The following is a 27,689-nucleotide window of genomic DNA, read 5'->3' on the forward strand; positions in this document are numbered from 1 at the left end:
TCAAGATCAAAGAGACTTAGCTACAGTCACACCATGAACCTGGGTCTTCCATCTTGGAGCTCCTGGGATATGGAGGCAGAAGGAGATCTAGCCATTATGCCTTGAGCATTTGCCATGAGTGAGCACTGTGCTACAGTGCAGAACAGTTATAGACTCACATACTTTAGCCCATGATGGAGATGCTGTTATTATTCTATCCCAGAGACTCTGGGACTCAGGGAGGTTAAGCAACTTGGTCAAGGTCACACAGGCAGGAAGTGGGGGATTAGAACCAGGTGGTATGCGTTCAGATCTCAAACCCTGGCCAAAACAGCCCACAAGGGGTTGGGGACAACTACTTCCTATCTATGGGTGTTTCTGCTTAACTGCTTTCCCACAGAATGATTTCATGTTAAACATAATAGAGAAGAGCGGAAGGAGAGAAGGACTTGAATTTCCCTGGAAAGACCAGGCCAAAGCTTTAAGAAATCAGAGTCTAGGACATTTTCCTAACCCAAACAGTTCAACGCCTACCCTTTCAACCTAGAACAGACAACCATAGTACAACTGTAGTTTCTGCATGTGGCTTTTGGTGCAGCAGGACATGTTTTGGCACTATCATGAGCTCTCCTAACACCCCCACACCACTGAAAGCACCGGTGATGTTTTCGATTCCACATAATGCTTTTCTCTCATCAGCTCTAGGCCTCTGCAGAACCAAAGCCTAACTGTACCGTATCTGTTTAGTCAGCATAGATTCTCTGCCCACACTGTAGGAAAGCATGCTGGGGGTAGGCATACAAAAGTAAATAAAAACTCGCCTTTATTCTGTTGGAGTTCACATCTGGGTAAAGCACTCATGCATACTATTTTTTCAGTGCTGTGTGTGTGTGTGTGTGTGTGTGTGTGTGTGTGTGTGTGTGTTGTGTGTGTGTGTGTGTATGTTGGTCCTGGGGCTTGAACTCAGGGCTTGAGCACAGTCCCTGGGCTTTTTGTTAAGGATAGCACTCTACCACTTGAGCTCCACTTCTGGCCTTTTTGTATGGTTAATTGTAGACAGGAGTCTCTTAGATTTTTCCTTTCTGGGATGGCCTGGAACAGCAATCCTCAGATTCAGCCTTCTGAGTAGCTAGGATTAAAGACATGAGGTACCAGCTCCCAGCCTTTTTAATTATTTTTATTTCTTCCTGAAAACTAGCAGGTAACAAGAATAAATAGTGTGGCTTATGCCTGTCATCCTAGCTACTCAGGAGCCATGGTAAGAACATACTGTGTCTGATCAGTATGCCTCTCCACTTTTCTCCTCTACCCTGCTGTGGATATTTTGCTGTCAGACCAAATTTGCTGTTAGGGCCAATTACAATAAGGCAGAGGAAAGACCTGGTTGGAGTCAGCACTGGTACGAGGGTAGAGGTAGGGGTTCTGTAGCACAAAAGCAGCTCCTATACTCAGTGGCTGAGCTCACAGGTGATGCTGAGACTGGCAGTGCCCAAAGGGGACAGAGAGGAATCACAAAGAGATCTAGGGATTCCAAGAATCTGTAGAGACGAGAAAGAGGTTCCTTAGGACCTGAGAGTGAGAGTCAAGAACTTCCTGGAGGAAATGGGGAAAGGAGACTAGTGGGGAAATGTCAAAGAGCCTGGTGATCTCCAGGGACCTTGGAGAATCTAGGCAGCTCCAGGTATTCTGCCTTCACAATGTACTGAGGGTACCAAAGGAGCCAAAGCAATGGAGGATCAGGGTAGGAAGTGTTTTCAGGAATTCAAGATCTTACAGAAGACACTAAGGGCTGGATCTAGAGGGCTAGAGGGGATGGGGGAAATAAAGAGTCCCACCTTCCTTCCTCTAGCATGTCCAAAGCATAGACTCTGTGTTAGAAAGGAATCATTGCAGTCTGAACTGCAGACTTGCTGGTGAAGACCCAGGGGCTGAGGTCTTCAGGTGTGGTCTGAACATCATCCTGACCACTTCCAGGAAGAGGCAGGCCAGAAGCCCTACAGGCATCTTGGGTCAGGCTGATGAGGTGTGTGATGGACTTTCTGTTTTGCAGATGAGTTAACTGAGGATTGGAAAACAAATCACCAATAATTGCTTCAGCAAACTAGTGAGTATGCTCAACTAACGTTCAGTTCAAGGTTGGATCTCAAGATGGATTATCTTTCCTCCTTTCCTCCACTCTCTGCTCTTAGCTAGTTTGTTATCTTTGATTTGTCTAGCATCTATTGAAACCTATAATCTATGTATTTGTGGATGGTTTCTAGTGATACAAAGATAAATGAGGCAGGAAGGAAGAGTGATAGATAGGTAGCAGACTGATAACTTTAGGCTGACAGCTCAGATAGAAGCATGGAAGTGGCGGAAGGATACAAGAAGGAGCAGTCCTTTTGTCTCAGAGGAGATATCAGGAGAGGAGACATGAGAATGGGCATCAGAAGAGGCTCCAGAGACAAATGGCAATGGTGGCTCATACCTGTAATCCTAGCTGGGATCTGAGAATTGTGGTTCAAAGCCAGCCTGGGCAGGAAAGTCTGTGAGTCTCTTATCTCCAATTAACCACCCCTCGTCCCCCAACAAAAAAACCAGAAGTGGAACTGTGGCTCAAGTAGTAGAACACTAACTCTGAGCAAAGAAGCTCAGGGATAGCCCTGAGTTCAAGTCTCAAGTATTGGTACAAAAAGAAGTCAGAAGTCAAGGTGTGGCTCAAGTGGTAGAATGCCATCCTTGAGCAAAAGGGCTAAAGGACAGTGTCTAGGTCTTGAGTTCAAGCGCTAGTACTGGCATAGACACAGCCACAGCCACACAGACACAGACACACATAGACACACAGACACACAGATGCACACACACATGTGTGTGATAGTCCACATTCAGACTTGGAGGAGAAGTTGAGCAGACGGTGAGAGAAGGCAGGGAAAAGGAACACAAACCAAATTGCTGTGTGTGAGAGATGAAGGGAGGGGAAACCGAGACTCAGAGATCTTGGATTCACCAAAGGTGGAGGCTGATCCCTGGGCGCTGAGATCCTCCCTCGCGTTCTGTTTAAGTAGAGTGATGACAGCTTTCCTTGGGGTAAAACCTGAGTTGCTGGGAATCTCTGGAAAATGTCTTTTTTCTTTCTCTGCCTGTTTTATGTCTCCCCAGCTGAGACATATCCATGGGGTTACAAAAACATGCTGCTACTCCTACATTTGAGAATATGGACTTTATCTCACGCCAGACTATAGACCAAAAATGCTTGGTTGTATATAAACCCCGAGCCAGGCTCCTCTCTCTCTCTCTCTCTCTCTCTCTCTCTCTCTCTCTCTCTCTCTCTCTCTCTCTCTCTCTCTCTCTCTCTCTCTCTCTCTCTCTCGCTCGCTCGCTCTCTCGCTCGCTCGCTCGCTCGCTCTCCCTCCCTCCCTCTTTCTCTCCTTCCTTCCTTCCCTCCCTCTCTTTCTCCCTCTTTCTCTCTCTGTCTTATGTGTATGTGTGGGTACTGGGACTTGAACTCAGGGCCTCATACTCTCACCTGGCTTTTCATTTTGGTCAATGAACTCAGGGCTTGGATGCTGTCCCTGAGCTTTTTTTTTTGCTCAAGACTTAACACTCTACTACTTTGAGCCACAGCACCACTTCCCATTTTCTGGTGGTTAATTGGAGGTAGGAGTCTCATGGGGACTGAGAATGTGGCTTAGTGGTAGAGTGCTTGCCTAGCATGCATGAAGCCCTGGGTTCGATTCCTCCGTACTACATACACATAAAAAGCCGGAAGTGGCGCTGTGGTTCAAGTAGTAGAGTGCTAGACTTGAGCAGAAGAAGATCAGGGACAGTGCCCAGGCCCTGAGTTCAAGCTCCAGGACTGGCAGAAAAAAAAAAAAAGGTCTCACAGACTTGGAACCAAGCTTTGAACCAGGATCCTTAGATCTCAGCATCCTGAGTAGTTAGGGTTATAGGTGTGAACTACGGGTACCCATCTGCTCAACTGTCTCTTAAATTCTCTCTTTGTATATTTTTCTCTCTTGCCTCAGATCCTCTCTCACACCCCCACTCTGTTCTGTGGAAGGCCACATATGGAAGGCCAGTTGCGGGGGAAGGAGGAAGCAAAGCCTTGTACACGTGAGTTATCCCCCACTGCCCTGTCATGCCCCTCCTGCTCCTGTGTGTAGTGGCAGGGAGTGAGGGAGACAACATTGTGCTAATGCCCTGTCTTTCCTGGTGCAATGAGGGCCATATTCCAGCTGGGGCTGGAATACCTCCTCAGTCAGCAACGTTCCTGGCAGGGACTGCATGTCCTGGCTTAGGAGGTATTAGACAAAGATCTCATGGTTAGGGAAATGTAGACGTGCAGGCCCAATAGTCATCCCTGCCCCTCCCACACTCTGAATACTCACTCTATGTATCTTTGGGCCTCTTTTCTTTTCTTTTCTTTTTTTTTTTTTTGGGTCCGGTTGTGGGGCCTGAACTCTGGGCCTGGGCACTGTCCCTCAGCTCTTCAGCTCAAGGCTAGCGCTCTACCACTTGAGCCACACCACCACTTCTGGCGTTTTTCTTTTTGCTTATGTGGTGCTGAGGAATCGAACCCAGGGCTTCATGCATGCAAGGCAAGTGCTCTACCACTGAGCCACATTCCCAGCCCTGGGTCTCTTTTCAACAGCCACAACATGCTGGGGTTTGAACTCAGAGCCTCATGCTGGCTAGGCAGACACTTTACTGTTGAGCCATGCCTCCAGCATGGCTCGGATATTTGCACTGATTACTTTACTTTTGCTGGTACTGGGGATCAAAGAACTCGGCCTCATATTCACTTGGCTGGCTTGGGCAGCTGGTACTTTATCATTTGAGCCACAGTTCCAGACTGTCTCTTTACTGGTTTCTTTGGAGACAGAGTCTCATAGACTTTTCTCTCTGAGCTAGCTTCAAATCCCAATCCTCCAAAGTAGCTAGGATTATGGGCATGAGTCACTGGTACCCACTTTGCCCTGGTTATTTTTTAAATTAAAACTTACTTTATTGTTATTTTACGGGTGATGTACAGCGGAGTTATATTTACATACATCAGGTAATAAGTACATTTCCTTTCATACAGTATTATCTGTTCCCTTATTCTCTCCCATTCCCTCCTTCCCCTTGCCACCTACAAGTTGTATAGTTCAGTTTCATCAATGTCTAGTGGGCTCCACTGCTGCAGTTTTTCACCCTTTTCCCTCAGATTCTGTGCCCTCCTCCCACCCTTCCACAGATGTGCACGCGAATACACCATATATAAGGTAAAGAATACAGAGTCATCTGAAAAAGAACAAATTGAGAATAAAGTCCTTTGTTTCCCTATCTTTGAAGTTCATTTCAGCATTTTATATACATATAAAGAGGCACTTTTTTTTAAAGTCTTAAAATTGTTGCTATAAAGGTAATATACAGAGGGGTTACAGTTACATAAGTCAGGTAAAGAATGCATTTCTTTCTTGTTTTGTTTTGTTTTTTTTTTTGGCCAGTCCTGGGGCTTGAACTCAAGGCCTGAGCCTTTTTGTGCTCAAAGGTACTGTTCTACCACTTGAGCCACAGCACCAATTCTAGCTTTTTCTGAGTAGTTTATTGGAGATAAGCGTGTCCCCGGCTGGCTTTGAACTGTGATTCTCAGATCTCAGCCTCCTAAGTAGCTAGTATTACAGGTGTGAGCCACTGGCACACAGCTAAGAGTGCATTTCTTTTTGGACAATGTCACCCCTCCCTTGTTCTCTCCCAGTTTTTCCCTTCCAACTACACCCACAAGTTGTATAGTTCATTTTCAACATGTCCAGTGAGTACCACTGCTGCATTTGTTCACCCTTTGTCCCTCCATTTCTTTTGTTGTTGTTGTTGTTGTTGGTCGTGGGGCTTGAACTCTGGGCCTGGGCGCTGTCCCTCAGCTCTTCAGCTCAAGCTGAGCGCTCTACCACTTGAGCTACAGTGCCACTTCCGGTTTTCTGGTGGTTTATTGGAGATAGGAGTCTCATGGTCTTTCCTGCCCGGGCTGGCTTTGAACTGTGATCCTCAGATCTCAGCCTCCTGAGTAGCTAGGATTACAGGCGTGAGCCACCAGCGCCCGGCTGTCCCTCCATTTCTGTGCCTCCTCTCACACTCTCAAAGATATAAACAAGAAAAAAAAACAGCAACAAAGAAAACAAACCTCTTATTTCCATTTCCTGGGGCTCATTTGATAAATATTATTTTTCATAATCAGATACACATAAGCATTCCGCTTTTCTGTTCCTCTCCTAAAAGTACCCCCCTTTGGCCTCACTGTGTGTAAATGCCTAGAGACCTGCATAATTTATTATGTCCTGGTGTATTTTAGATCTAGTTTCTGTATATGAGAGAAAACATGTGCAGTTTCTCTCTCTGTGCTTAGCTTACCTCACTTAACATGATTTGTTGTAGGTCCATCCATTTCCCTGCAAATGACATAATATTATTCTTTCTAATGGCTGTGTAAAATTCCGTTGTGTGTAAGTTCCACATTTTTTGGATCTGCTCATCTATTAAAGGGCATCTGGGCTGTTTCCACAACTTGGCTATTGTGAATGGTGCCACAATGAATATGGATGTGCATGTGCCTTTATGGTATCTGGCTTGTGATATTCTGGCCTGGGTCGTAGGGAAGATCTATGTTTAGTTTAGTTTTTAGTTTTTTTTGTTTTTGCCAGTCCTGGGGCACTGTGCTTGAGCTGCTTTTGCTCAAGGCTAGCACTCTACCAATTGAGCCATAGCACCACTTCTGGCTTTTTCTGTGTTGGTTCTGAGGAATGGAACTCAGGGCTTCATGCATGCTAGGCAAGCACTCTACCACTAAGCCACATTCCCAGCCACGTTTAGTTTTTTTGAGGAACCTCCACACTGCTGTCCAGAGTGGTTGTACTAGTTTTCATTCCTACCAACAGTACAGTAGGATTCCTTCCCCCAACCCCCACATCCCCGCTAACATTTGTTGTTTGAATTCATGATGTTGGCCAATATACCTGGGGTGAGATAGAATCTCAGAGTTGTTTTGATTTGCATTTCCTTTGTGGGCAGGGATGGTGAGCATTTCCTCATGGGTTTCTATGGTATTCTAACCTCTTCTTCTAAGAAGACTCTCCCTAGGTCTTTGTCCATTTACTAGCTTTGTGGGAATTTTTTGGGAAATAGTCTTGCTTCCTGCCTGTCCAGTTATTTTTAGGCTTCCTGTTGTAGCTATGATGACAGGCACATGCCACTGCATGCCGCTATCAGATGAGAAGTCTTGAAAACTTTCTGGTGCAGGCTGGTTTTAAACGGTGATCCTCTCCATCTCAACCTCTTCAATAGCTTAGGGTTGCAGGCATGAGCCAGTGGCACCTGGCTGCTGTGACATATTGGAAGCACTTTGCTAATGTTGAGATGAGAGCCTGATCTCAGCTCCTCCTGTGTACCCCACGGTTGACCAGGTGTCCTTAGCTCTAAATATACACCTAAGTGTCAACTGATCCTTAGTTTGAAGCCATCCCAGCCATCTCCCCAACACACCTGGATTCCCCATTTGGCACATACTTTAATGCCCCTCCTCCACTCTCTCCAATGGGGGGCAGATGCTACCCTACTGGCCATTCACTAGGACCTAACATGTCTTGATTTCTTGTCAATAATTCAAGTGTTCTGATGCCTGGGCAAAGATAAGGGTGTGAAGGGGGTGGCAGCATGTGGCCTGTTAATCTTGCTGAGATGAGAACAACCCAAAACTCCTTTCCTATTGGGTGTGAAGGGGGCAGGCAGTGTCCCCTTGAAAGGTCATTCATAGGAACCTCTGACTGAAAGGAAAAAGGCCTTTGCTGTGGGTTGGTGGCCATGTGCCTTATCCCCCAGCAAAGTTGGAGAAGATAAACCATTCAGAGACCAGGAGAGGAGGCTCCACAGCATATCCATACTAGGCCTATATTAGGACAATTTTCTTCCAGCATTGCCACCTTATGCCCTGCCATCTAAGTTCCCTAGGAGTTGGAGGGAACCGTGTGTATGTGTGGAAGGGAGGCAGGAGACAAGAGGACCCCGCCCCCAAGAGTAGGGGCGATGCTACTCTTTTATGTTCCTGTGTCCTACTCTTCCTCCCATGCAGTGACAGCCAGGAACGGCCTTGGCTGCAATCCTCTGCTCAGCGGTGAGAGGGGGAGGAGCTGTGGATGCCCCCACTTGCATCTGCTTCCACCAAGGTCTGGCTTGGTGCACAGCTCTGCTGATCTCAGACGACCTCTACCCCCTCCCTGGGTCTTTTCCTGTCTCTCCCTGGAGGTCTTCAATGTTTTCCTATCCCTGCAAAGACTTGTCAGTTATTTACAAGTGTAAAAGAGGCAGTCAATGAGACACAACCCCCAGCACCATTCTGCCCAGGCGAGGGACCTGTCACAAGGCCCAGACAATTTCTCTATGCTGTCTCTATTTTGTACTTCAACTTCTAGCCAGCTACAGGCTAGTTGTTTAATTTTAACTTCTGTCTGAATCTGGAATAGAGAAGGGGGTCAAAAAGGTGCTTCTAGATGTTTCCCCTGTGGTAGGGGTATATCCTTCCCTCCCAGATCCACCTACTGTCTGTCTCCAGCTATCCCCGAGGGGACATCTTCCCTCCACAAAGCTTCCTTGTATACTTGTGAAGTCCCTTCTCTAGTCCAACCTCCAGCTCTCTTGCTATCTTGTTAAATTCACTCTTTTCAGGGACATGGGTGGCAGCAGAGCTTGGCTTCTAGCTTCCCTACAAGCCACTCTTACGAAGCTCTTCTTAGAGCAACCACCACCTCACATATTCAGAGGTAGAACCCAGACAGCGCACTGATGAAGCTGTTTGCTTCAGCTTTCAGCCCTTTCCACCAGCTCCTCCATACTCAGCCAGCACTTCCTAAGCATGTGAGATACAGCCCTGGAGATTGGGGATTAACCCATGTCTGTGTTTTGTCCTAATGTGCATGTACAGGTATGCCTGTGTACTGTGGTGTGTGTGTGTGTGTGTGTGTGTGTGTGTGTGTGTGTGTGTGTGTGTGTGTGTGTGTGTGTGTGTGTGTGTGAGGTCCGAGGCTTGCTTTTGATGGAATCTTCCCACTCCCTTTTTCCTGGACGCACAGTAGTGGGGATGGGGTTAGAACCACCTCTCTATGCAGCCCCTTGGCAGCTGCAGTTCTGCTGATTACCGTTAGGGGTCAGTGTTGCTTCAGTCAGCAATTCAGTGCGGGGCCAGGGCAGAGAAGGGGTGTGGCTCTGCCTGGGTTGTCCTTGTTGCCCACTCTGACCTTTTCAGGGTAACAGCGTAGTGCTGTGGTAGAGATGGAGCCCTGGAGGGCCTTCCTGACAGTGTTTTGGCTTGCAAGAAAGCTTCTGGAGTAAGGATGTTCAGTATATGTGACAGTGTGGCAGCATGGCTGCCATGGTCCTAAGGACCTAGATACAGGAAGTTCGGGTACAGCTCTGTGGTACAGTATGTGCTTGGCATGTGAGAAGCCCTGGGTTCCATCCCCCCCATTAAAATCCCTGAGCTGCCACCACCCCTTTACCCAAGGTTTAATACCATTATTCCGTTTCTCTCCCACTTCAGATGCTCTAGAGCTGACACAAAGCCAGGATACTGACTTCCTGTACAACCACAACACCTCTCAAAGGCATTATCTGTTCATAGGACAGAAGCTGAGATTCTGGCTTCCCCAAGTAACCACAGGGAACCAGACACAACCCTGCTTTAGCATGTGTCCTCTGCTTTGGTTGAAGGACATTTAGCTGAGATAGGTGATATCACCAGGATCCCTCACAACCCATGTTCTGTCCACTTAAAATCTGTACTGTGACTTTGGGGGAGGAAATGCCTGCCCAGTGGTCAGATATAGCAAAGACAAAATAAAGATGAGGTAAGAGGGACTGGCTGGTTCTGTTAAGAGGCCAGAAACTAAGGTTCCCTGAGGGGCTCAACCACTTCTGGCTCTGAGCAGGAGATAATAGCAACATTTCACTGCCATGGCAACCCTGGGCTGCTAGGGTCCTCATGGAGGTGGTGTTTGACAGCAGTGTATTTATCCTGTATTGCTGCCTTAGGGTCACCACCTCAAATCCCAAAGGAGGAAGAGAGGAAGTTCATCCAGTGTCAATGCCATATAGATGGAGAGATAATGGGCTGCCAGGGACCAGGGTACAAACAGACTTCCATATTTATTGTATCTTCTCCAGTCTTCCCGTGAGAGGTAGGGTAGTGAGGGATGGGGTCAGTGAGGGGAGGAAGGAAGACAAGGCTCTTAAGGACTTAATGATCCAAGGCTAATCTTCAGGGGAAGATTGGAACAAGGGGAGGGGAGAATATGTACCAAGGGATGCCCCCAGGGAAGAGGAAGGAGGAGCACCAAGCTCGGGGGTCCCTGGGTGGGGGAAGGAAAGAGGAAGAAGTGAGGCAGGGCCACCAGGCCCAGGCTAGAACTTGCTTGCCCAGGACCTTGGCTTTTCCTTACAGCCTCTGAAGTGTGGCAGAGTGGAAAGCTGGTGCAGTGGACAATCCACATTTGAGTGGAGAGGGCTCCAGGCCTGTCTCTGATTGCTCATCTAGTTTCCAATATATGGCAGCTATAGATGTCTCCAGGAGATCCAAAGCTTCAGTGACCGTATGCCTCCTGATCCTGCCTCCAGGGTGCACAGCCTTCTCTTACTCTGAGCAGGTCTGTCACTCTGAGGGCAGGATATGACTGCCCAGTCTAAGGATGCCACTGATGTGGCCCTGAGTACAGCCTTCTCATGAGCTCAGACTTCTGAGGAACTTCCTCGTATGAATCTGCTGAGATGCCCCCTCCCCTTTCTAGCCCCTACTCTCTGTCCCACTCTTGGCCACTCCTACCCTGTTTGAATGGGACAAGGGGTAGAGCCTGGACATCTCATGGTCATAAAGGTCAGGTTCTATTTGCCCATGAGAAGCCAATAGGCTGGGGTGGGGGAATCTTCAGTGTCCTGGACCCCCATTTTGAGGGCTGCAGTCTGGAGCATCTTTTGGAGCGGTGGGGGAATTGGGCTCTGCATCGGTAGACAACAGGGAGACGTGGCCCCGCTTGCACTCTGAGCTGTGATAGAAGGAAAGGAGGCGGAAGGAGGGCTGCAGCTCTTCCTGTATGCTGTCTAGGATGTGGATGAAGGTAGGCCGTAGGCGTGGGCTCTGCTGCCAGCAGCGACACATCAGCTCTTGCCTGGTGGGTGTGCAGGGCAGTGTCAGAGGCTCCTGAAGCCCCAGTCTTCAGCCCCTGTCTCCTGCTCTGGAACGGTCTGTGTGTGTGTGTGTGTGTGAGAGATGTATGATGGCGCACTATGCCTGGGAGGGTCAGAGTGGAGTAAATGGGGAGTATAGTGGTGATTTAGATTTAGGGGTCCATAGCGGGAGGTGAATGAGGTTGAAACATCAGAGGAGGTAGGCCAGAATCTAAGGGGTATGCTAGAGCAAGACAAGGGTGAAGGAGAGGCATCAAAGATGACTCACAGCTGAAGGGGACAGCTCTCTAGCTCCTCCAGGACCCCGCCATCCATGACGAACTTGAGCACCTGCTCATTGGACAAGCCCTGGTAGGGCTGTTCAGCCAAGGTCACGATCTCCCAGAGTACCACACCAAAGGACCTAGAGGATGCATGGGACAGCTAGGCTTCTCAGTGTACTGCCCTCACCCTCCATCCAAGGGAGGGAAGTGTCTTAGGTCCCTCCTTAGATGTCACCTTCAATCCCTGGAGCCCTCTGCTGCAATCAGGCCTCACCAGACATCCGAGTGTGTGGTGAAGATTCCATCTTTGAGGGACTCGGGGGCCATCCAACGCACAGGCAGCAGCCCTTTCCCACCCTTGCGGTAATAGTCTGTCTCATACACATCCCGGGTCATCCCAAAGTCTAGAAAGTGAGGAAGGAAGAGGAAGAGGAGTCACATACCACCTCCTGCCCCACAGGAATGTCTCTCCCAACCTTCTCTATCTCCAGAGTCACCAAGCATCCGGGAATGTGAGAATTCAAAGGGCTTTGGAGGTCATCCTATCTAAAGCCCTCTGATCTTGGACAGGGAGACTAAAATGTAAGAGGGGAGGTGAACTTGGCAAAGTTCTCACAGGCTATCAGGGACAGATCTGCAGGCGAGGCTCAGATCTCCTATGTCAAGCTTAGGGGAGTCTCTCTACTCTTCAGGCTTCCCTCTATACCCCCAATTTTGACGGTGAAGTCCTGGGACACCATGCAGTTGCGGGCTGCCAGGTCTCGGTGCACAAACTTGTTGGCAGCAAGGTAGGCCATACCATCGGCAATCTCACCAGCCATCTGCATCATATCTCCCAGGACTGGCTGTGGGAGCCCAGGGTTGTTCTGAAGCCAAGAGAGGAGACTGGTGAAGAGGAGCCTAAAGGTTGTGCTGGCACAAGGACTGATTCCCTTCCTCAATGTCTCCAAGTCTTCTCCAACTCCCCTGCTTCTTGGCCCATGATTTCCCTGCTTCCCACCTCTGCCTCAGGCCTCAAAGATCGGAGATAGCTCTTGAGGTCTCCACGGGTCATTAGCTCCATGATGACCAGAGTTGGCTGTCCCTGAGACACCACACCCAGGAGACGTACCTAGGGTGGACAGAGAGTTTGGTTGTAGTTCTACCCACTTCCCCTTGACCTACCTGGCTAAAACCTTGACTTCCTGTCACCATTACATGACCCAGAGTCACCTTGACCCTTTCTGCAGCCCTGACTGTAATCCTAATCCTGACCTAATCATGAACCTGACCCTAATTTATAACCTTGATCATAGATACTGTTATTACAGTAATGAACTTGACCCAACTCTGACCTTAATTCCAATCATGATCCTGAACACTCAATATTGATCCTCAACCATGACTGATCTCAGCTCATCATGACCCTGTTTAACAACTCTCACACTAACATGACCTCTGCCCCAGTTAAGATCCTAACTACAGTTCCAACCCTGGCCTTGATGATACCCTGATCTCATCTCTTGCCCTTTCCTTCTTACCATGTGACCTTTAACCCTAAATATGACCCTGACAATACCCTTGACCTCCCTTACCACATGGTGACACTTGAATGCTTTCATGACGGAAGCTTCCTTGAGAAACTCAATGCGTTCCCGAGCGCTAGCCAGCTCATTCACCGTCTTCAGGGCCACAGGTGTGGCTTCCTCTGCAGACTCCAGTCCTCGTGCCAGTCCCTCATAGACCATCCCAAAAGAGCCTTGGCCCAGCTCTCGGATTATGGAGATCTGCTCTCGGGGTACTTCCCACTCATCAGGGACATACACTTAGAGAGGGTGGGGGTCGAGAGGCAAGGATGGCACTCTTTCTCATGCCTCTAGCCTCTTCTTGCCTCCTCTTCTGAAGCACTCTGGCCCCAAGACCCCCTTCTCCAAGAAGGTCTGTTGGAAGTCTGCCCCATCTCTGCTTTTGTCTCCCTTCCCGTACCACCTGTCCACCCACCTCCAGACCTACTCTCAGAGGCACTGAAGTACTCCGGATTCACAGAGGTATACAGGGTGCCATTTCTGCAATGGGAGACAAGGGGTCAGACTGGAAAGGTCCTCTGGAAGGAGTGGACAATGCCAAATGATAATAAAGAGGGTTGTCTCAAGAGGGGCTACCAACTAACCCCAGCTCTGGTCAGGGGGACTCCTGAGGAGCCTTAAAAACTTTTCAAGCTGTTCTTGGTTTTAGTCCTGGGATCTGGCAGATTGCAAATAGGCAGACACAGAAGTACAAGTGGCAACCAGGCCACAAGCAGTCTCCCTCCCTTCTCCTCCCCCCTTCACACTCATGCTAAATTGGTCCTACTCCTGCCCCTTAGGTTAATCACTAGAGCCCAGTGAACCAAGGTTCTTTCTCTCCCCCTCAGATTCAGCTGCAGAGGGATTTCAACGATTTTTTTGGGGGTCCAGTCTTGGGGCCTGAACTCTGGGCCTGGGCGCTGTCCCTCAGCTCTTCAGCTCAAGGCTAGCGCTCTACCACTTGAGCCACAGCACCACTTCTGGCTTTTTTCTTTTTGCTTATGTGGTGCTGAGGAGTAGAACCCAGGGCCTCAGGCATGCTAGGCAAGCGCTCTACCACGGAGCCACCTTCCCAGCCCATGCAGAGGGATTTCATACCAAGTGTCTTGGCATACATTTGGAAGTCTCCGCTGCCTCTCCCCTTGCTTTGACAGGACCAGTTTCACTCTGTCAGGATGAGCTCAGAGTATGGAGACCAATAAATCAGACTGACGGGTTTCTCAAGACGTAGGAACCAAGGAAAACCCCAGTCAAAGCAGGCTAGTTGACATGCTTGCTAAGAGATCTCTCTCTTCCATGCCATTCCCAAGGGAAGAGGTCTGCCTCTAAAAAAGTCCTTTCTGTTGTCTGACCTACTTCTTACTGCACTGACCCTAGGATGAGGTCTCAGGGAGAGAGCAGCGGTGGGAACCAGGAACTTATCATCACCTCTTCTTGCCATAGAAGAAACCAAGGGCAGCAAGAATGATGAGCAGCATGAGTCCCACGGGGGTGACAGTGAGGAGAACATGCAGACCTCCAGAATCTTCCTCCTCTGGTGGCCAAGAGAAGCAGAGGGTAAGGTCAAAGATTGAAAAGGCGGAGAGTAGGGACTGCTTCTTTTCAAACACTGGGAGATGAGAATGGTGCAGGACTGGGGTGAAGGAGCCTATGGAAGGCTGGGGAATTGGGTGGGGCCATTCCAACTTGCAAGTCTCTATACCTGGGCCAGGGATGTAGAAGGCGATGCTCTCTGTCCAGGAGCCATTGCCAGCCAGTGAGGTGGCCCGAACTCGAGCAGAGTAGTTTCCCGGGGGCAGCAGAGCCAGTTGGACTCCGCCAACTTTGGCATATCGAAGTCGGGACACACACAGTACTGTGGCCTCCTGAGGGAGCACAGAACAATTGACTGGGATGAGGATGGAGGCACAAAATGAGGGCTGGGATAGGCGTCCGGGGGTACTTACCTCTCCCAGGCGGCGGTACTTGATTTCGTACTTAAGGATGAGTCCGTTGGGGTCCCGTGGCTCAATCCATCGCAAGAGGACACTGTTCTTGCTGGCAGCTTTCCAGGCTACCTTCCCTGGTATATCATCGGCCTCTCCTGCAGAAGGGGACATCCAGCAACCAGGCTACAAGCAGTTCTCTCTCTCTCTCTCTCTCTCTCTCTCTCTCTCTCTCTCTCTCTCTCTCTCTCTCTCTCTCTCTCTCTCTCTCTCTCTCTTCCCCCCCCCCACTACGAAGTTTCTAAGGCTGTGGGATTATGGGAACTGGGTGGTGTGAGCAAAGCCAGGCTTTGAGATCAAACCTGCCAGTTAGAGCTTTGATTGGATCAAGGGCTTTGAGTCAGTGGTGGGGATAGAAAGCATGTCTGAGACACTCACTGAGGGGCATCGTGCGTGCAAAGACGAAGGTGGCCGCGCTGCAGCCCACGGTGTGCGCTGCGTGGTTGCAGGCGTGGATGTCGATCCGATACTCCGTGAAGTGGCGCAAGTCACTCAACACCGCCCGCTCCCTGGGAACTTTGTCCTCTTGGATTTCGAAGTCCGAGCTGTTGCTCCCTAGTCTGAGGGGCTCCGAGGCCCGGCGGTACCGCGCTGAGTCCCTATGTAAGGCATAAGTCAGAGCCATGGGTCTGAGCCATCCCGGGTCTCCGCCCCTCAGTGCCTGGTCCCATCAGGGCTCACCTTTGGGGGTTTTTGTTGATGGATGTCACCTTCCATGGGGATCTGGGGAGGCCAGGGGGGTCCCTATCAGGCCTGACTAGAAAAGCACCCCGTGCCCTGCGCAGCGCGCCCTTAGTCCAAACCCGTTCCAGCAAGGCCCCGCCCACCGACAAGGCCCCGCCCACCAACAAGGCCCCGCCCACCAACAAGGCCCCGCCCATACGACAAGGCCTCGCCCACCAGCAAGGTCACGCCCACAGGCAAAGGCCACGCCCAGAAAGCCGCCTTCCGGCACAGGTCCCTCCCAGGCCCCGCCCACTCCCTCGGGCACGCCCGGTCGCACTTGGGAATGGTGATGGCATTGTGTAGAAAGTTTTCGAACTTCTTCTGGAATGAGGCCTCTTGCGCCTCCAGCTGGGGCAGGACCTGCCTAGGAGGCGAGTGTTGACAAGGGCAGCAGCCAGGCTCAGTCTCTTCTTCCAGTACTCCATCTTCGCGGTCGAAGCGAGGGTCGTGGTTGCTGGTGGGCAGACGCAAACCTGGACGAAAGCAGAGACGTGTTCTACCTCCCTCCCCTCGCCCCGACTCTGGCCTGGCATCACCAGTCTCTCTGGTCTGGGGTTCCTTCCCGCGCACCACGGTGGCAGTAGTCATTGAGGTAGAGGTCACCATCCTCAGCCAGCCGCTGCCACAGCACCAGGTAGTAGGTGAGGTTTCCGTTGCGCTGGTTCGGTGGCTTCCAGCGCACCAGGAGATGGGAGGAAGAGTTGGACGTGGAGATGACTTCTTGGGGCACGGTGGGGGCTGTGGGTGTGAAGAGGGTACAACTCAGGGGCTTCATACACACGATTTGATAAGAAGCCCCTCCTATGTGGCTCAACCCTCCCCACCCCCTTCTGAGGAACAGGTGACCTTCAACCTTCCCTCCTTAGAACTCAGTATTATGTCCTTAACCTCACCCACCCTAGGCCAATGCATACCTCCTACCCCATTCTTTCTAGGACTTAAATATCTGATCTCCCAGCCTCTAAGCCAGGTATTTAGAGCCCCAGCTTCTATTTCTGAGTTCCCCCTTCTCATTAGGATCCAGGAATCTAAATGTGACCCCCCTTCAAATGCTTCAGCCTACCTGCAGGTAGGGTTCGGAGGTAGACAATGGGACTCTGGGCTCCTTGGTGGGGGCTGTCCTCAGCAGTGGTCAGTGTGATGGCCCGCACAAACACTGCATACTGCGTCCAGGGTTTGAGGGGGGCTAATGTCACCCCTGGTTCTTGAGTGCGGCTTAAGGGCAGCTCAACATCCAGTAGATTCCAGCTCTGTGTTCCACAGGCATCTGGACCAACATGCTCAGTGGCATTCTGGAATGGACTGAAGACCCCATGGCCAGAGCTGAGGAGTGGCTCAGCCCCATCTTTAGCATCTCCTGTCTCTCTGACCTTTTTAGACTGTTGTTGCCATTCATCTTCTACTATCCATGAGGGGAAAACAGTAATTTCAGCTAACAGCAGACCCGGTAGGCCCTATGATATCTACTGCTGGCCAAATTTGTGATGAAAATCTCCTCATCCTTAGTAGGAAATATTGAGTTTTAGACTTGGTGAACAGAAAAAGTATGTAGAAATAAAACTAGGAAGTGGCTGTGAAAGAGTCCCCTTTCTAGGGATAACAAGTTATAAGGCTATTCTAATCATCTCAAGTGTGATCTCCTGGAGGAAGAACCAAGAGACCATTCTTTTCTCAAGGGTAATGTAGTGCTAACTTAGGCCCATCCATAGGTTTGGTAGGCCTATGAGCCTCTCAGACTATAGGCTTGGTTCTGTGCATGTGTGTTTTTCTGGAGAGAGGATTCCTAGCTTTCAACAAATCTCAAACAAGTCCCAATTACCCAAAGCCAGGACCCACTGCCTTAAGGAAATGAACTGTGGCAACCTGTGCTGGCTGTGGGAACCAAAGTAAGAGCAGGCTTTAAGTGGTGGGGAGCTGGTTGCTGGGCAAGATGAAAGTGGAGCCCACATCAAGGTGGATTGTGGGAAGACTATGAAGCATAACACAGATGATATCAGTTTCTTTGGAGGGAGGCAGAAGGGGTGGAATTCATCTTGAGCCAGGCACAGAACTTGAGGGATGTCATTGGGGCTGGTGATAGTGAACTTAAGACCAGGCCAGATTTGTAGAACTTTGCTGGGACCCAGAAGCAGGATAATCCAGGAGCAGGGATGGGACAATACTGAATGGGTACTAATTGTTAAATCTTAGTAACCCTTAAAACAGATTCTCAACATTTGGCAGCTGAGAGATGAGGCAGGCTGAGAGCTTTTAGCAGGTCAAGTTTAGGGACCCTACTTAGGGCTAACCATCAGAAGCTATAGGGGAGTATGTATTTATCAAACTTGACAAGCTCCCTATGCTATACTTTTTCCTACCACCGAGTCCTGGGTGAGCCTAGACTGAGTAGGCCTTGCATCGTTGACTTCCTTCTTCCCTCCTCCCAGTTCTTGAGCTAGGGGTCAACTAAGACTTCTCAAGTTGAGCTCACAGGAAGTCCTCCCAATCTTCTGTCTACCATTGACACTTCTGCCTTCCCAGCCTGTCATCCAAAATCCATCTCTCACCCATAAAGGAAAATCTCTTTTGGATTCCTAGCCATGCATGCATTTGGAGAAGTCCTTCTTGTGGTATAGTCACTATCCCTCTTGCTAGGGCCAGTTCCCTCTTTTCAAAGAATAGCAGCTGTTCCCTGTGATCCCTGCTCCCTCTCTTCCTTTGGCTTTAATGAAATGCTGGCAGAGCTGCTCATAAAACTGGCCAAATTAGTGGGCACTCCCCAAACCGCCACTGGGCCAGGAGCATGTGGTCAGTATAGAACATTAACATAGTGAATTGAAGTTTTAATTAGCCAAGCCTTCCCAGAAGAATGCTCTCCTGGGCTTTTACAAGCTCTGACTGTCCTCTTCATTTCAGTTGGTAAGGGGAAACTGAGGCATGAAGGAGCCAAAAAAAAAAAAAGTGAAGGGAGCCAGACATAGGCCCTGCCCTGTGCTATTTAGGAGTCCTAGCTTCCTGGCTCTGCCTTTACCCTACCTGAGTGTTGAAGAAGTTGGGTTCTTCCTTTTTTGGTCCTGAGCTGATGATAGTGCCCCTTGCCCGTCTCAGCCCTGCCCCTAGTACTCACGACTCCTTGTAGTACACGATGAAGCTGAGCAGGTCACGGGCCTCCAGTGGCTCATAGCGCTCCCAGCGCAGCAGGATGCGATCAGCCTCCGTCATGTTGAACACAAAGCGAAGGGTCCGAGTCTGGCCTGAATGGGACAAGTGGGTGAACACCTGCTTCCACGTCACATGCTTATGCTCCCACCTTGACCATGTAGCTTCCTGTGCCCAAATCCACTTCTGAAGAAGCTATCTTCTTCAAGTGTCCCCTCCCCTGGGTACCTGGGTCTGGCATGTTTTGCTATGTGTGAATGTGTCTGTGAGCACCCAGATGAGTCTCATTGTGACCGTGCTTGCTTGCTCTGAGGTGGGGGTTTTGAGCCTTACAGGCAGCACGGTCTCCATTAGTGCGGGGGTTGATCTCAGCCTTGTTTTGCCGGCCTCGAGTCCCAGTCACCTCTTCCAGTCGGTAAATATGTTCCAAGCAGAGATGTGGATTGAAGGCGAAGTAGATCTTGCCCATCGGAATGGTGAGCCCCGAGGTCACCCAGGACCCCAGCTGTTGTAGGTTCTGGTTGTCCAGCACGTACAGGGTATAGTTCCTGGGGGAGGCCAGGGGACTATGCTTTGTACAGTGGGGCTCCTCTTGGAGGAGCTGTGCTGGCCACTGTGCAGATCACTCACATCCAACACACAGGAGTGGGGGACTCAGATACCCTCTCCCTGTCTACTGATCAGGAGTATGATGTCCAATAAGTCACCCAACGTCTCTGGTGTCCCCATAGTGAAATGGTGTCAACACCTCTTTCTTTCTATCGTCTTGCTATAACTCTAACCTCCTGCTATGTGCCAGTCTCTGTGCAGGCCTGGGGGACACAAGGAAGATGACACATTCTTGTCAACTAGGAGGATATGACAATGTGCAAGGAGACAGGAGAAGCCACACAGGAAACTACCTGACTGATGGCAATTTAAAACAGTCATTTTATTTTGAAAAATATACCTACATTATGGTAGGCCTTGACCGGTAGGGGGTAGGATGGGCGTCAAGCCCAGCCAGTGTCACTGGGCATCTGAGAGGATCTGGGAATAGTTATAGCCAATCCTCATAGACTTGTACGTGACCTTGATTTTAATCGTATACACTAGTGTTCCAGGCATCGTTTTAAATGCATTACATGTAAGGACTTAAGTGCCATTCACAACAATCCTAAGAAGGAAGCAGAGTTAGCTTAGCCCTATTTTACAGATTAAAAAAAAAGCTAAGGACCAAGAGGTTAGGTATCGTGTCCAGTCACACACCTAGTAGATGGTTCCAGAGCCCATTCTCAGGGGATGCTAGAGAAAAGGAGCTGGTCAGAAGCCTGATTCTTACCCATCCACCATAGTGTCTCCCCGGATTAGTTTGAGGTTCTTGAAAAAGCCCAGAGACACAAGAGCAAAGGAGTGCTTGATTTTGAGGAAGCCTGTGATGGTCTCTACTAGGCCAAGGCTATGTTGCAGCTCCAGTTCCAGGTTGTCTGAAGATGAGGAAGACAGGAATCATGATAGGTTCTCAGGGTAGGGGCCTGGGGTGGTGGGCAGGCAGGGAAGATGGAACTCAGGGATGGAATTTAGGGTGAGATGAAGTGGTAATTCAGCCCATCAGGCAAGGGATGGAGAGTGTGGCCAAGGAGAGGGTAGTGGCTCTGGGGTGGATACTGACAGCCTTGGCGCAGGTTGAGGATGAGGCTCCCCTCCACGTGGGTGCAGCCCACCAGGTCCTGTGCTGCCTGGATGGAGTCGATGGTCTTGGTGCCCACCTTGCACTCTTTGGGGCATAGCCCCTCACACTTGTGGCAGAATATGCTAGCAGAGGGCAAGCAGATAGCATGAGCCTTGGACTTGTGTGGGTGTCTTCAGGCCTCCCCTCTACCCCAAGGGTGTTTCCCCACCCTCTGCTCACCTGCTACCATTACGGGTGAATCCGGGGGGGCACTGGGCCAGGCAGCTACCCTGGTGGATGCCAAAAGTGGATGCACGGCTGGGCAAAGAGCGCAGGCTGGCACAGTGCTCTGCTGTAACACAGCGCCAGGACTCATACTGGTAGGTGCCTGGAGGGCAGGCCCCATGGCAAGAGCCCTGGAAGTAGAGGTGGCGGCAGGCTACGCAGGCGCGAGGGTCTTCTGGCCGACTACAGCCTCCAAGACATTCGGTGTGGCAGCACTCACCCCCCGTTGTGCAGGCCAGCCCCTGGGGGCAGGGACACACTGTGGGCAGAGGGTTATGTTAGATTCTTACGTGTTCCCCGATCCTGGTCCCAGTGTCCCTCCTGGGATACACAATGTGCAGCCAGATATCACCCACTGAAATGTCAGTGGCTGCCCACTCTATTTACCTCTGAAAGGGGGCTCTTGAGGGCAAGGACTGTGACTCCTTTCTGTAGCTCCACCTCCCACAGTGCCTAGCTGGGGGTGTCTGACCAGTGACCTTGCCCATCAGGGTTGCTGCTTTCCAGCCTGCTGTCCTGTCTAGGCATAGTGCCAGGGTGAGTCAGCTGGCCTTCCCTGAGCATGTAGGCCCAGGGCAAAGAGGACCTGGGAGCAGGTAAAGGCAGGGCCATTCCTGGTCAGATTACCTATGCCCCTGAAAAGTGCCTCCTTCAACTCCCTGCCCTGGCAGGTAGAAACCCCAGCAGCAGTGAGTGAGTAGTGCCAGGGCAGCTGGATATCTGCAGCAGCTATGTGTGCAATAGGTGTCAGCCAGAGCCTGTTGACACTGTACACCAGAGGTCTGAGAGAACCTGCCACAGCTGTGTTTACAGCCAACAGGACAGCGCCAGGGAGGTGGGCCCCACAGATACAGTGGGGATCCAGTTACTCTCCTGCCTGGCGTGAAAGCTGTGAGGGTGACAGGAGCTGACTTCTGGGAGAGAGGCCCGTGGAAAAGACTCCTAGATCTGCTCCTACCTTCTGAAAGATTTTCCTGTCCTCCCTTGTTCCCCTTACTCCCTTCTGTTTCCACGTCTTCCTTCCTAAAGAAGATTCTATGTCATATATCTGTTCCTCCTCACTTGTCCTTTCCTTTCTTTCTTTTTCTTTTTTTCTTTTTTTCCATTGTGGGGCTTGAACTCTGGACCTGAGCACTGTCCCTCAGCTCTTCAGCTCAAGGCTAGCACTCTACCACTTGAGCCACAGCACCACTTCTGGTTTTCTGGTGGTTAATTGGAGATAAGAATCTCACAGACTTTGCTGCCTGGGCTGGCTTTGAACCGTGATCCTCAGATCTCAGCTTCCTGAATAGCTAGGCATGAGCCACAGGCGCTCAGCTGTCCAGTTCTTTTTTGACCTTGGTGCCCACCCTGGGTTTGCCTGTGACGAAGTTGCTTTAACTGAGAACACAGAAACCCTACCATGTTCCAGGTCACTTCCTATAATGACTCTGTGATCATTTACAGAATAGGAAAATGAGGCACAGATATGTCAAGTAAACAGTAAGCAGCAGAGCTGAGACTTGAACCCAGGCCATCTAAGTGGCTAAGTACTCACTGTCCCAAACTGTTTCTTCCATTTCCTTGTGTCCACTTGTGCCTACTGTCTTCCCATGCTCACTTTTACCTGACCTTTACCTATTCTATGATTATCTGATGCTGTCTTCTGGTTACTCCTTGACTGCTATATACTATAATAATTATTTAACTTTTCTGAGCCCCAGTTTCTTTTTCTGTGAAATGGGAAAAACATCAGTATCTGTCTCAGAGAATGAATGAAAATTAAAAAAAAAAACAAAACAGTGACTAGGCTAGGTGCTTAAGCCCATAATCCTAGTTACTCAGGAGGCTGAGATCTGAGGATCCCAGTTTAAAGCCAGCCCTGGGTAAGAAAGTCCATGAGACTCTTATCTCCATCTAACCACCAGAAAATCAGAAGTGGAGCTTTGACTCAAAATGGTAGAGAAAACAAAAACAAAAACAAAACAGAAACAAAACAAAAACAACCCAGGGATAGTGCGCAGGCCCTGAGTTCAAGTCCCATGACCAACAAAAACCAACCAAACAACCAACCCACAAATTGGTGCCCTATCATGAGGCCACTCAGCCTTACTTTGCCTGCCTCCCTCTGGCCCCCAGTTATATTCTATACCAGCGCCCACCTCTCTGGCAGTGGCTGGAGGTCCAGCACCTGTAGTCAGTGTGCCCATTGAAGGTGGTCCTGGCACAAGGCTCTCCAGCTGCACCCAGTACACCAGGGCACACATCAGCACATTCCTCATCCAGCTTGTTGCCCACAATGTGGTTGGCGCCTGGGGCAGGCTGCAGCAGACCCCAGTCAATGGTGGAGAGGTGGCAAAGCTCTTGGTTCTTCTCCACCCGCACAGCCCCGCACAGCACAGCTCCTAGAGCCGGCAGCCCCACGTCTCGCAGGTGTGGCATTTCGTAGATGACCAGCGCGTAGCCCAGGAAGAGGCGGGCACCTCGGATCACTGCTAGGTTGGGGAAGAGGTCACGCAGGCTCTCCAAGCCATAGACACGGAAGAGCAGCAGGTAGTCAGTGACCTGAGTGAGGCGCGGGAAGCTGAGGCCTCGGAAGTCCTCCCCTGTGGCCGTGAACATGAGCAGGATCTGCAGGTGGCCCTCCACCACGCTGCAGCTCTCCAGCCGCTTCAGCTCTGCCACTTCTGAGCGGATGTCCAGGCTGGGGCACACTGTAGGTACAAGTGGCATGCATCAGTGAGTAAGTACAACCCAGGTCAAGTGCTGGCCCCATCATGTCCTGTCAGCTTTGGGGAGCAGAGGCACTTGGCATTAGGCCACTAATGTGGGGGATCAGCCTTTATTACAGACTAGGAGGTCCTGTGCAATTTGGATCCTGTAATCTGAGTTTTCATGTGTGCCACATGTGTGGGAGTTGGACTCAGAGTTTGATACTTTGGCTTAGCTTTTTCACTCAAGGCTGGGGCTCTACCACTTGAGCTACACATCCACTTCTGGATTTTTTCTCTTTTGTCTGATAGCAATAGATAAATAGAGATAGGGTTGGCTTCAAACCAAGATCCTCGGATCTCAGCCTCCTGAGTAGCTAGTATTGCAGGTGTGAGCCACTGATGTCCAGCTACTGCTCTGATTTTTTTTGGGGGGTCCGGTTGTGGGGCCTGAACTCTGGGCCTGGGCGCTGTCCCTTAGCTCTTCAGCTCAAGGCTAGCGCTCTACCACTTGAGTCACAATGCCACTTCTGGCTTTTTTCTTTTTGCTTATGTGGTGCTGAGGTATCGAACCCAGGGCCTCAGGCATGCAAGGCAAGCACTCTACCACTGAGCCACCTTCCCAGCCCTACTGCTCTGATTTTTGTCCCTTTTCTTTCATTCTTCAGCCACTTTGACCTCTTCACTGGCCCTCAAACAAGCCAGCCTAATTCTTGGCTCAGGGTCATTTGTGCCTTCTTTTCGCTCTGGCTAGAAGTCTTTCCCCTTCCTCCACCCCCATCTCCTTAAGACACATTTCAGAGGCTTTCTCTTACCATTTTGTTTAAAACTATGACATGACCTACTCCCCTACCTACTTAATTTTCCTCAGAACTCCTAATACTAGCTAGGATATAATTTTATTTTGTTTATTGTAAGTGCCATAGGGCAGCAGTCTTTGTAGAATGCTGTATCCTAGTGTCTGGTATAATACCTGGCACACAGCAGTGAGCACTGAGACTCAGGCACTCTACTGGGCCAAGGGAGCTAGCTGGCTGGTCTCTGCATTTGTTTACTCTCAGAGGGAAACTGTGGCGCCCCATTGCCAGAGGCTCACATTTCAGTCCCTCAGGTTTTTTTTTTTTTGGGGGGGGGTAGTCCTCACTCATTTGTCCAGCCTCAGTAGGTACTGAGCTTTTGTGCAAACCTCTCCTCCCTAACCTTCTAGTACTGAATAACTTCCCCTTTGGGTGCAGTGCAAGTGAACTTAGTTCAGCAGCACTGGTTGCAAGAACACCTCTCTCTGGCTTTGTCCCCAGCACTGGTGTGTGTACATCTTCATCACCCCTTCCAAGGAGGGCAGAGCCCCTCTGAGTCAGCTTTTCATCTCTCATAGTGTCTAGTGAAGAGACAGACCTACTAGGTACTCAGGAACTGTGGGCCATGGACAGCTGGATCCTAAATCCACTCCCCTAAGGGACTCAGATGTGTCTAACTTCCTTAAGACCTAAGGTGCCTGTTCATTTGTCTTTCTCTCCCCAAGACTTTAGGACTTCCCTATGGGGGCTGGATGCCTTGCTACATTTGCTCCTCAGGAGCCCTTGCAGGGTTCTCCTTAAGAAGATGCAAGTCTGAATCCTTCAGGATGACTTTCAGGTCTAACCTTTTCAGCTTTTGCTCTCTCCTTTCCCACCTGGCCCTCTAGCAACATCACACACACACAACACACACACACACACACACACACACACACACACTGCACACTGCACACTGCCACATTATACTATCCAGTTCCATTCCTCCCAGTGTTGGGAGGATATGGAGGAAGAAGGTAAGCCTGGTTCTCCCATTGTCCTGAATTGTCCTAAGCTAGACTCTACCCAGCAAGCTGTGTGTGTGTGTGTGTGTGTGTGTGTGTGTGTGTGTGTGTGTGTGTGTGTGTGTGTGTGTGTACCCAGGCAGGTACACAGACACATAAAAGAGAGGCAGAGAATGAGAAAACACTTCTATCCCCCCCACAAAGGCCAATCAGGCTCTGTGAGGCAGATGGGGGGTTCTCTCATGCGCCTTCTTCCCATCATGCCTTGGCCTCTCTAGGGCTCCCCTGATGAGAGTCGTTTGGAAAAACAAATCTAAGACCTTGCAAATTAACCCCTGCCTTCCCCTAGGACATAGCTATAGGCAGAGCTATACTGGGAACCAACATCTGGGTCCCTTGACCAAATACTAACCCTTTCCCTGCCAGGGACATGCTTCTATATCCTGGCAACTGTGCTCCTGGCTGGCATCTGCAGCAAGGGAAGGGGGTCCAGTGGGACTGGCACTCTGCTTTTTCAGGCAGAGCCCCTGCAACTGGCACCCTTCTGAAACCCCCCTACCCTAGCCCACGTGTATCACTCCTCTGACTCTGTAGGAAGGCCCCAGTTTGAAGGACATTGTAAGACCCCTCAGGTAGGCACAGAGTGTTGGACTCCTGAGCTCCTTTAGTCTGGATGGGATGTAGAATCAGACAAGGGAATGTCTGAATCCTTCCCCTCTGACTCTCCCCTCTGTTCCTTTTCTTCTTCCCAAGCCCTCCCCCCCCCCCCCCATGAGGACTATTTGGCTTATATGTGTATAAGCCATGTCTATCTGGGGAGAAACACTTAAGCCTGGAGGAAAAGCAAGTTCTCTCTCAAACCAGTCCCTCTGCCCAGCAGATGAAGTCTAAGGGTGGGAACATGGAACAGGGCACATTCTAGATTTAGCCTTTGTTTTCTGTCTACACAATAGATATACTTACTTAATGATGCTTGGTTCCTAGCTACTGGCCCTAGTCTTGTCTGTTTCCACCCAGTGGCCCTAGAAATGACCTCTAATGCTCTCACTGCTTCATTTAGAGGCTCTTATTGAGACTTTACTGATTCTCATTTAGACTTTACCAAGACAATGATTTCACAGGCAGGATCAGATTGAGGACATCTAGTCAGCCCCTTGTTTTCAAGTCCTCACTTCCTAGGGAGCTGAGGGGGGAAAAACCCACACCTTTATGTGGACAAGAATGAATGGTTCTTCCGAATGGAAGTAGTGAAGAAAAAGTAGAAGGGTTTTTGGCTGAAGGCTCAGTTATTTGGTATCCCAGCCATATGGGAGGAAGACAGGGAGATAGGGCTGGGGACTCACCCTCTAGCGTGTTCAGGCCAAATTCCAAGGAGAAGAGGATCATAAGCAGCCATGTTCCCCAGGGCCAAAGACTGGGTACTGCCATGGTCCCAGGCCTGGCTTGCATCCAGTATTGGCTCTTTCCAGGTGGCTCCAAGAAGAAGGGTCTGACAGATAATTAGTGATTACAGAGACCCAGGTTTCAGAGAGGAAGGGGAGGGACCAGGTAGACAGATAGGAATCCTACACTGAGTCAGCAGGGGACCGAAAAGAAATGAGGGCCACAGAGACATAAAGCCAGTGTCAGGCAGCTGGAGATAGCTTCAGTGCAAATCCAGAGACAAAGGGGTGGGGGGGACGAGGGGAGGGGAGAGAGAGAGAGAGAGAGAGAGAGAGAGAGAGAGAGAGAGAGAGAGAGAGAGAGAGAGAGAGATGAAGGAGGAGGAGGAGGGGGAGGGGGAGGGGGAAGGAGGGAGGGAGGGGGAGGAAACCGATGTGCAGAATCGAGAGAGCCTCCAAATTGACCCAGGGTTCAGAGCAAAAGGCAATCCCAGAGGCCCGCAACACCGGGGGAGGGGAGGGAGCGGAAGCCCCCAGGACCACCCCGGGGAATGATAGCTGGGGTCCTGGAGCGCCTCTGGACTGCGTCTCCGCGATCCCAGGGGTTCGCTGGCTCCCAGGCGCCAGCCGGCTGCACTCCCTGCGGGATCTTCCGGGGCGGGTTCCCAGGGGCCGCGCCCAGCCCTGGTCCTGCCCCCCCCCCCCCCCCCCCCCAGTTCTAAACAGATTTGGTTTGCTGGGACCTCTCAGTTCCCTCCGCCTACCCTGTCAAGCCAAAATATTTAGCCTGATGACTGAGGTGGGGAGAGGAGGGGGGGGGGGGGACGGGTCTTGTTGGGGGAAATACGGCCAAAATACGGGGAAGCAGTGTGTGTGTGGGGGGGGAGGGTAAGCCAAGAAGTGAGCTTCCTTAACCTTGCTTGGCTGAGGTGGGTCCTGTCCTAACCCCAGGCTCCGCCGCAGATCCGGGGAGCTGTGCCGCCGAGGGACCAGCCAGCGCCGGCATCACCTGGGGAGCAGCGGTTGGCTCCACATTCTGCCAACAACAGGTGCCTGGA

General features: G+C 50.5%; 1 protein-coding gene and 1 long non-coding RNA gene across 3 annotated transcripts; one reads left to right on the forward strand and one right to left on the reverse strand.

Annotated features, from left to right (window-relative positions):
- Positions 1-2,008: 2,008 nt before the first annotated feature.
- Positions 2,009-27,638, forward strand: LOC138805429 (uncharacterized). The gene is made up of 4 exons (XR_011365536.1): positions 2,009-2,083; positions 3,987-4,074; positions 14,354-14,533; positions 27,595-27,638. It is a non-coding gene; the product is annotated as an uncharacterized lncRNA (long non-coding RNA).
- Insrr (insulin receptor related receptor) lies at positions 10,135-26,845 on the reverse strand. Of its 2 annotated transcripts, none has more exons than XM_069990225.1 (22): positions 26,593-26,845; positions 22,903-23,454; positions 20,717-21,020; positions 20,477-20,619; positions 20,147-20,291; positions 19,159-19,373; positions 18,794-18,920; positions 16,751-16,989; positions 16,258-16,425; positions 16,004-16,160; positions 15,643-15,684; positions 15,340-15,560; positions 14,923-15,059; positions 14,679-14,841; positions 14,405-14,510; positions 13,425-13,477; positions 13,007-13,236; positions 12,433-12,543; positions 12,139-12,298; positions 11,707-11,836; positions 11,438-11,572; positions 10,135-11,150 (listed from the first exon to the last, which is right to left on the reverse strand). In XM_069990225.1, exons 1-22 carry the CDS (start codon positions 26,696-26,698, stop codon positions 10,910-10,912), a joined length of 3,885 nt encoding a protein of 1,294 aa, XP_069846326.1. In that variant the 5' UTR covers positions 26,699-26,845; the 3' UTR covers positions 10,135-10,909. The 2 variants fall into 2 exon arrangements, with proteins under 2 accessions (XP_069846326.1, XP_069846325.1); XM_069990224.1 differs by having other exon boundaries at positions 15,965-16,160.
- Positions 27,639-27,689: the final 51 nt, after the last annotated feature.

This window comes from Dipodomys merriami, unplaced genomic scaffold (assembly GCF_024711535.1).
Source record: "Dipodomys merriami isolate MVZ:Mamm:240054 unplaced genomic scaffold, mDipMer1.0.p SCAF_392, whole genome shotgun sequence".
In the NCBI taxonomy this organism is placed as follows: Eukaryota; Metazoa; Chordata; class Mammalia; order Rodentia; family Heteromyidae; genus Dipodomys; species Dipodomys merriami.

What these genes read in the sequence shown, in the direction of transcription:
- Insrr (XM_069990224.1), bottom strand. Translation starts at nt 26,698, where the DNA reads ATGCAAGCCAGGCCTGGGACCATGGCAGTACCCAGTCTTTGGCCCTGG. An exon ending in GGAGACACTATGGTGGATGG is followed by an intron (nt 19,374 to 20,146) that starts GTAAGAATCAGG and finishes GGCCTCCCCCAG; the next exon opens with GAACTATACCCTGTACGTGC. An exon ending in TAATGGAGACCGTGCTGCCT is followed by an intron (nt 18,921 to 19,158) that starts GTAAGGCTCAAA and finishes TGTCCCATTCAG; the next exon opens with GCCAGACTCGGACCCTTCGC.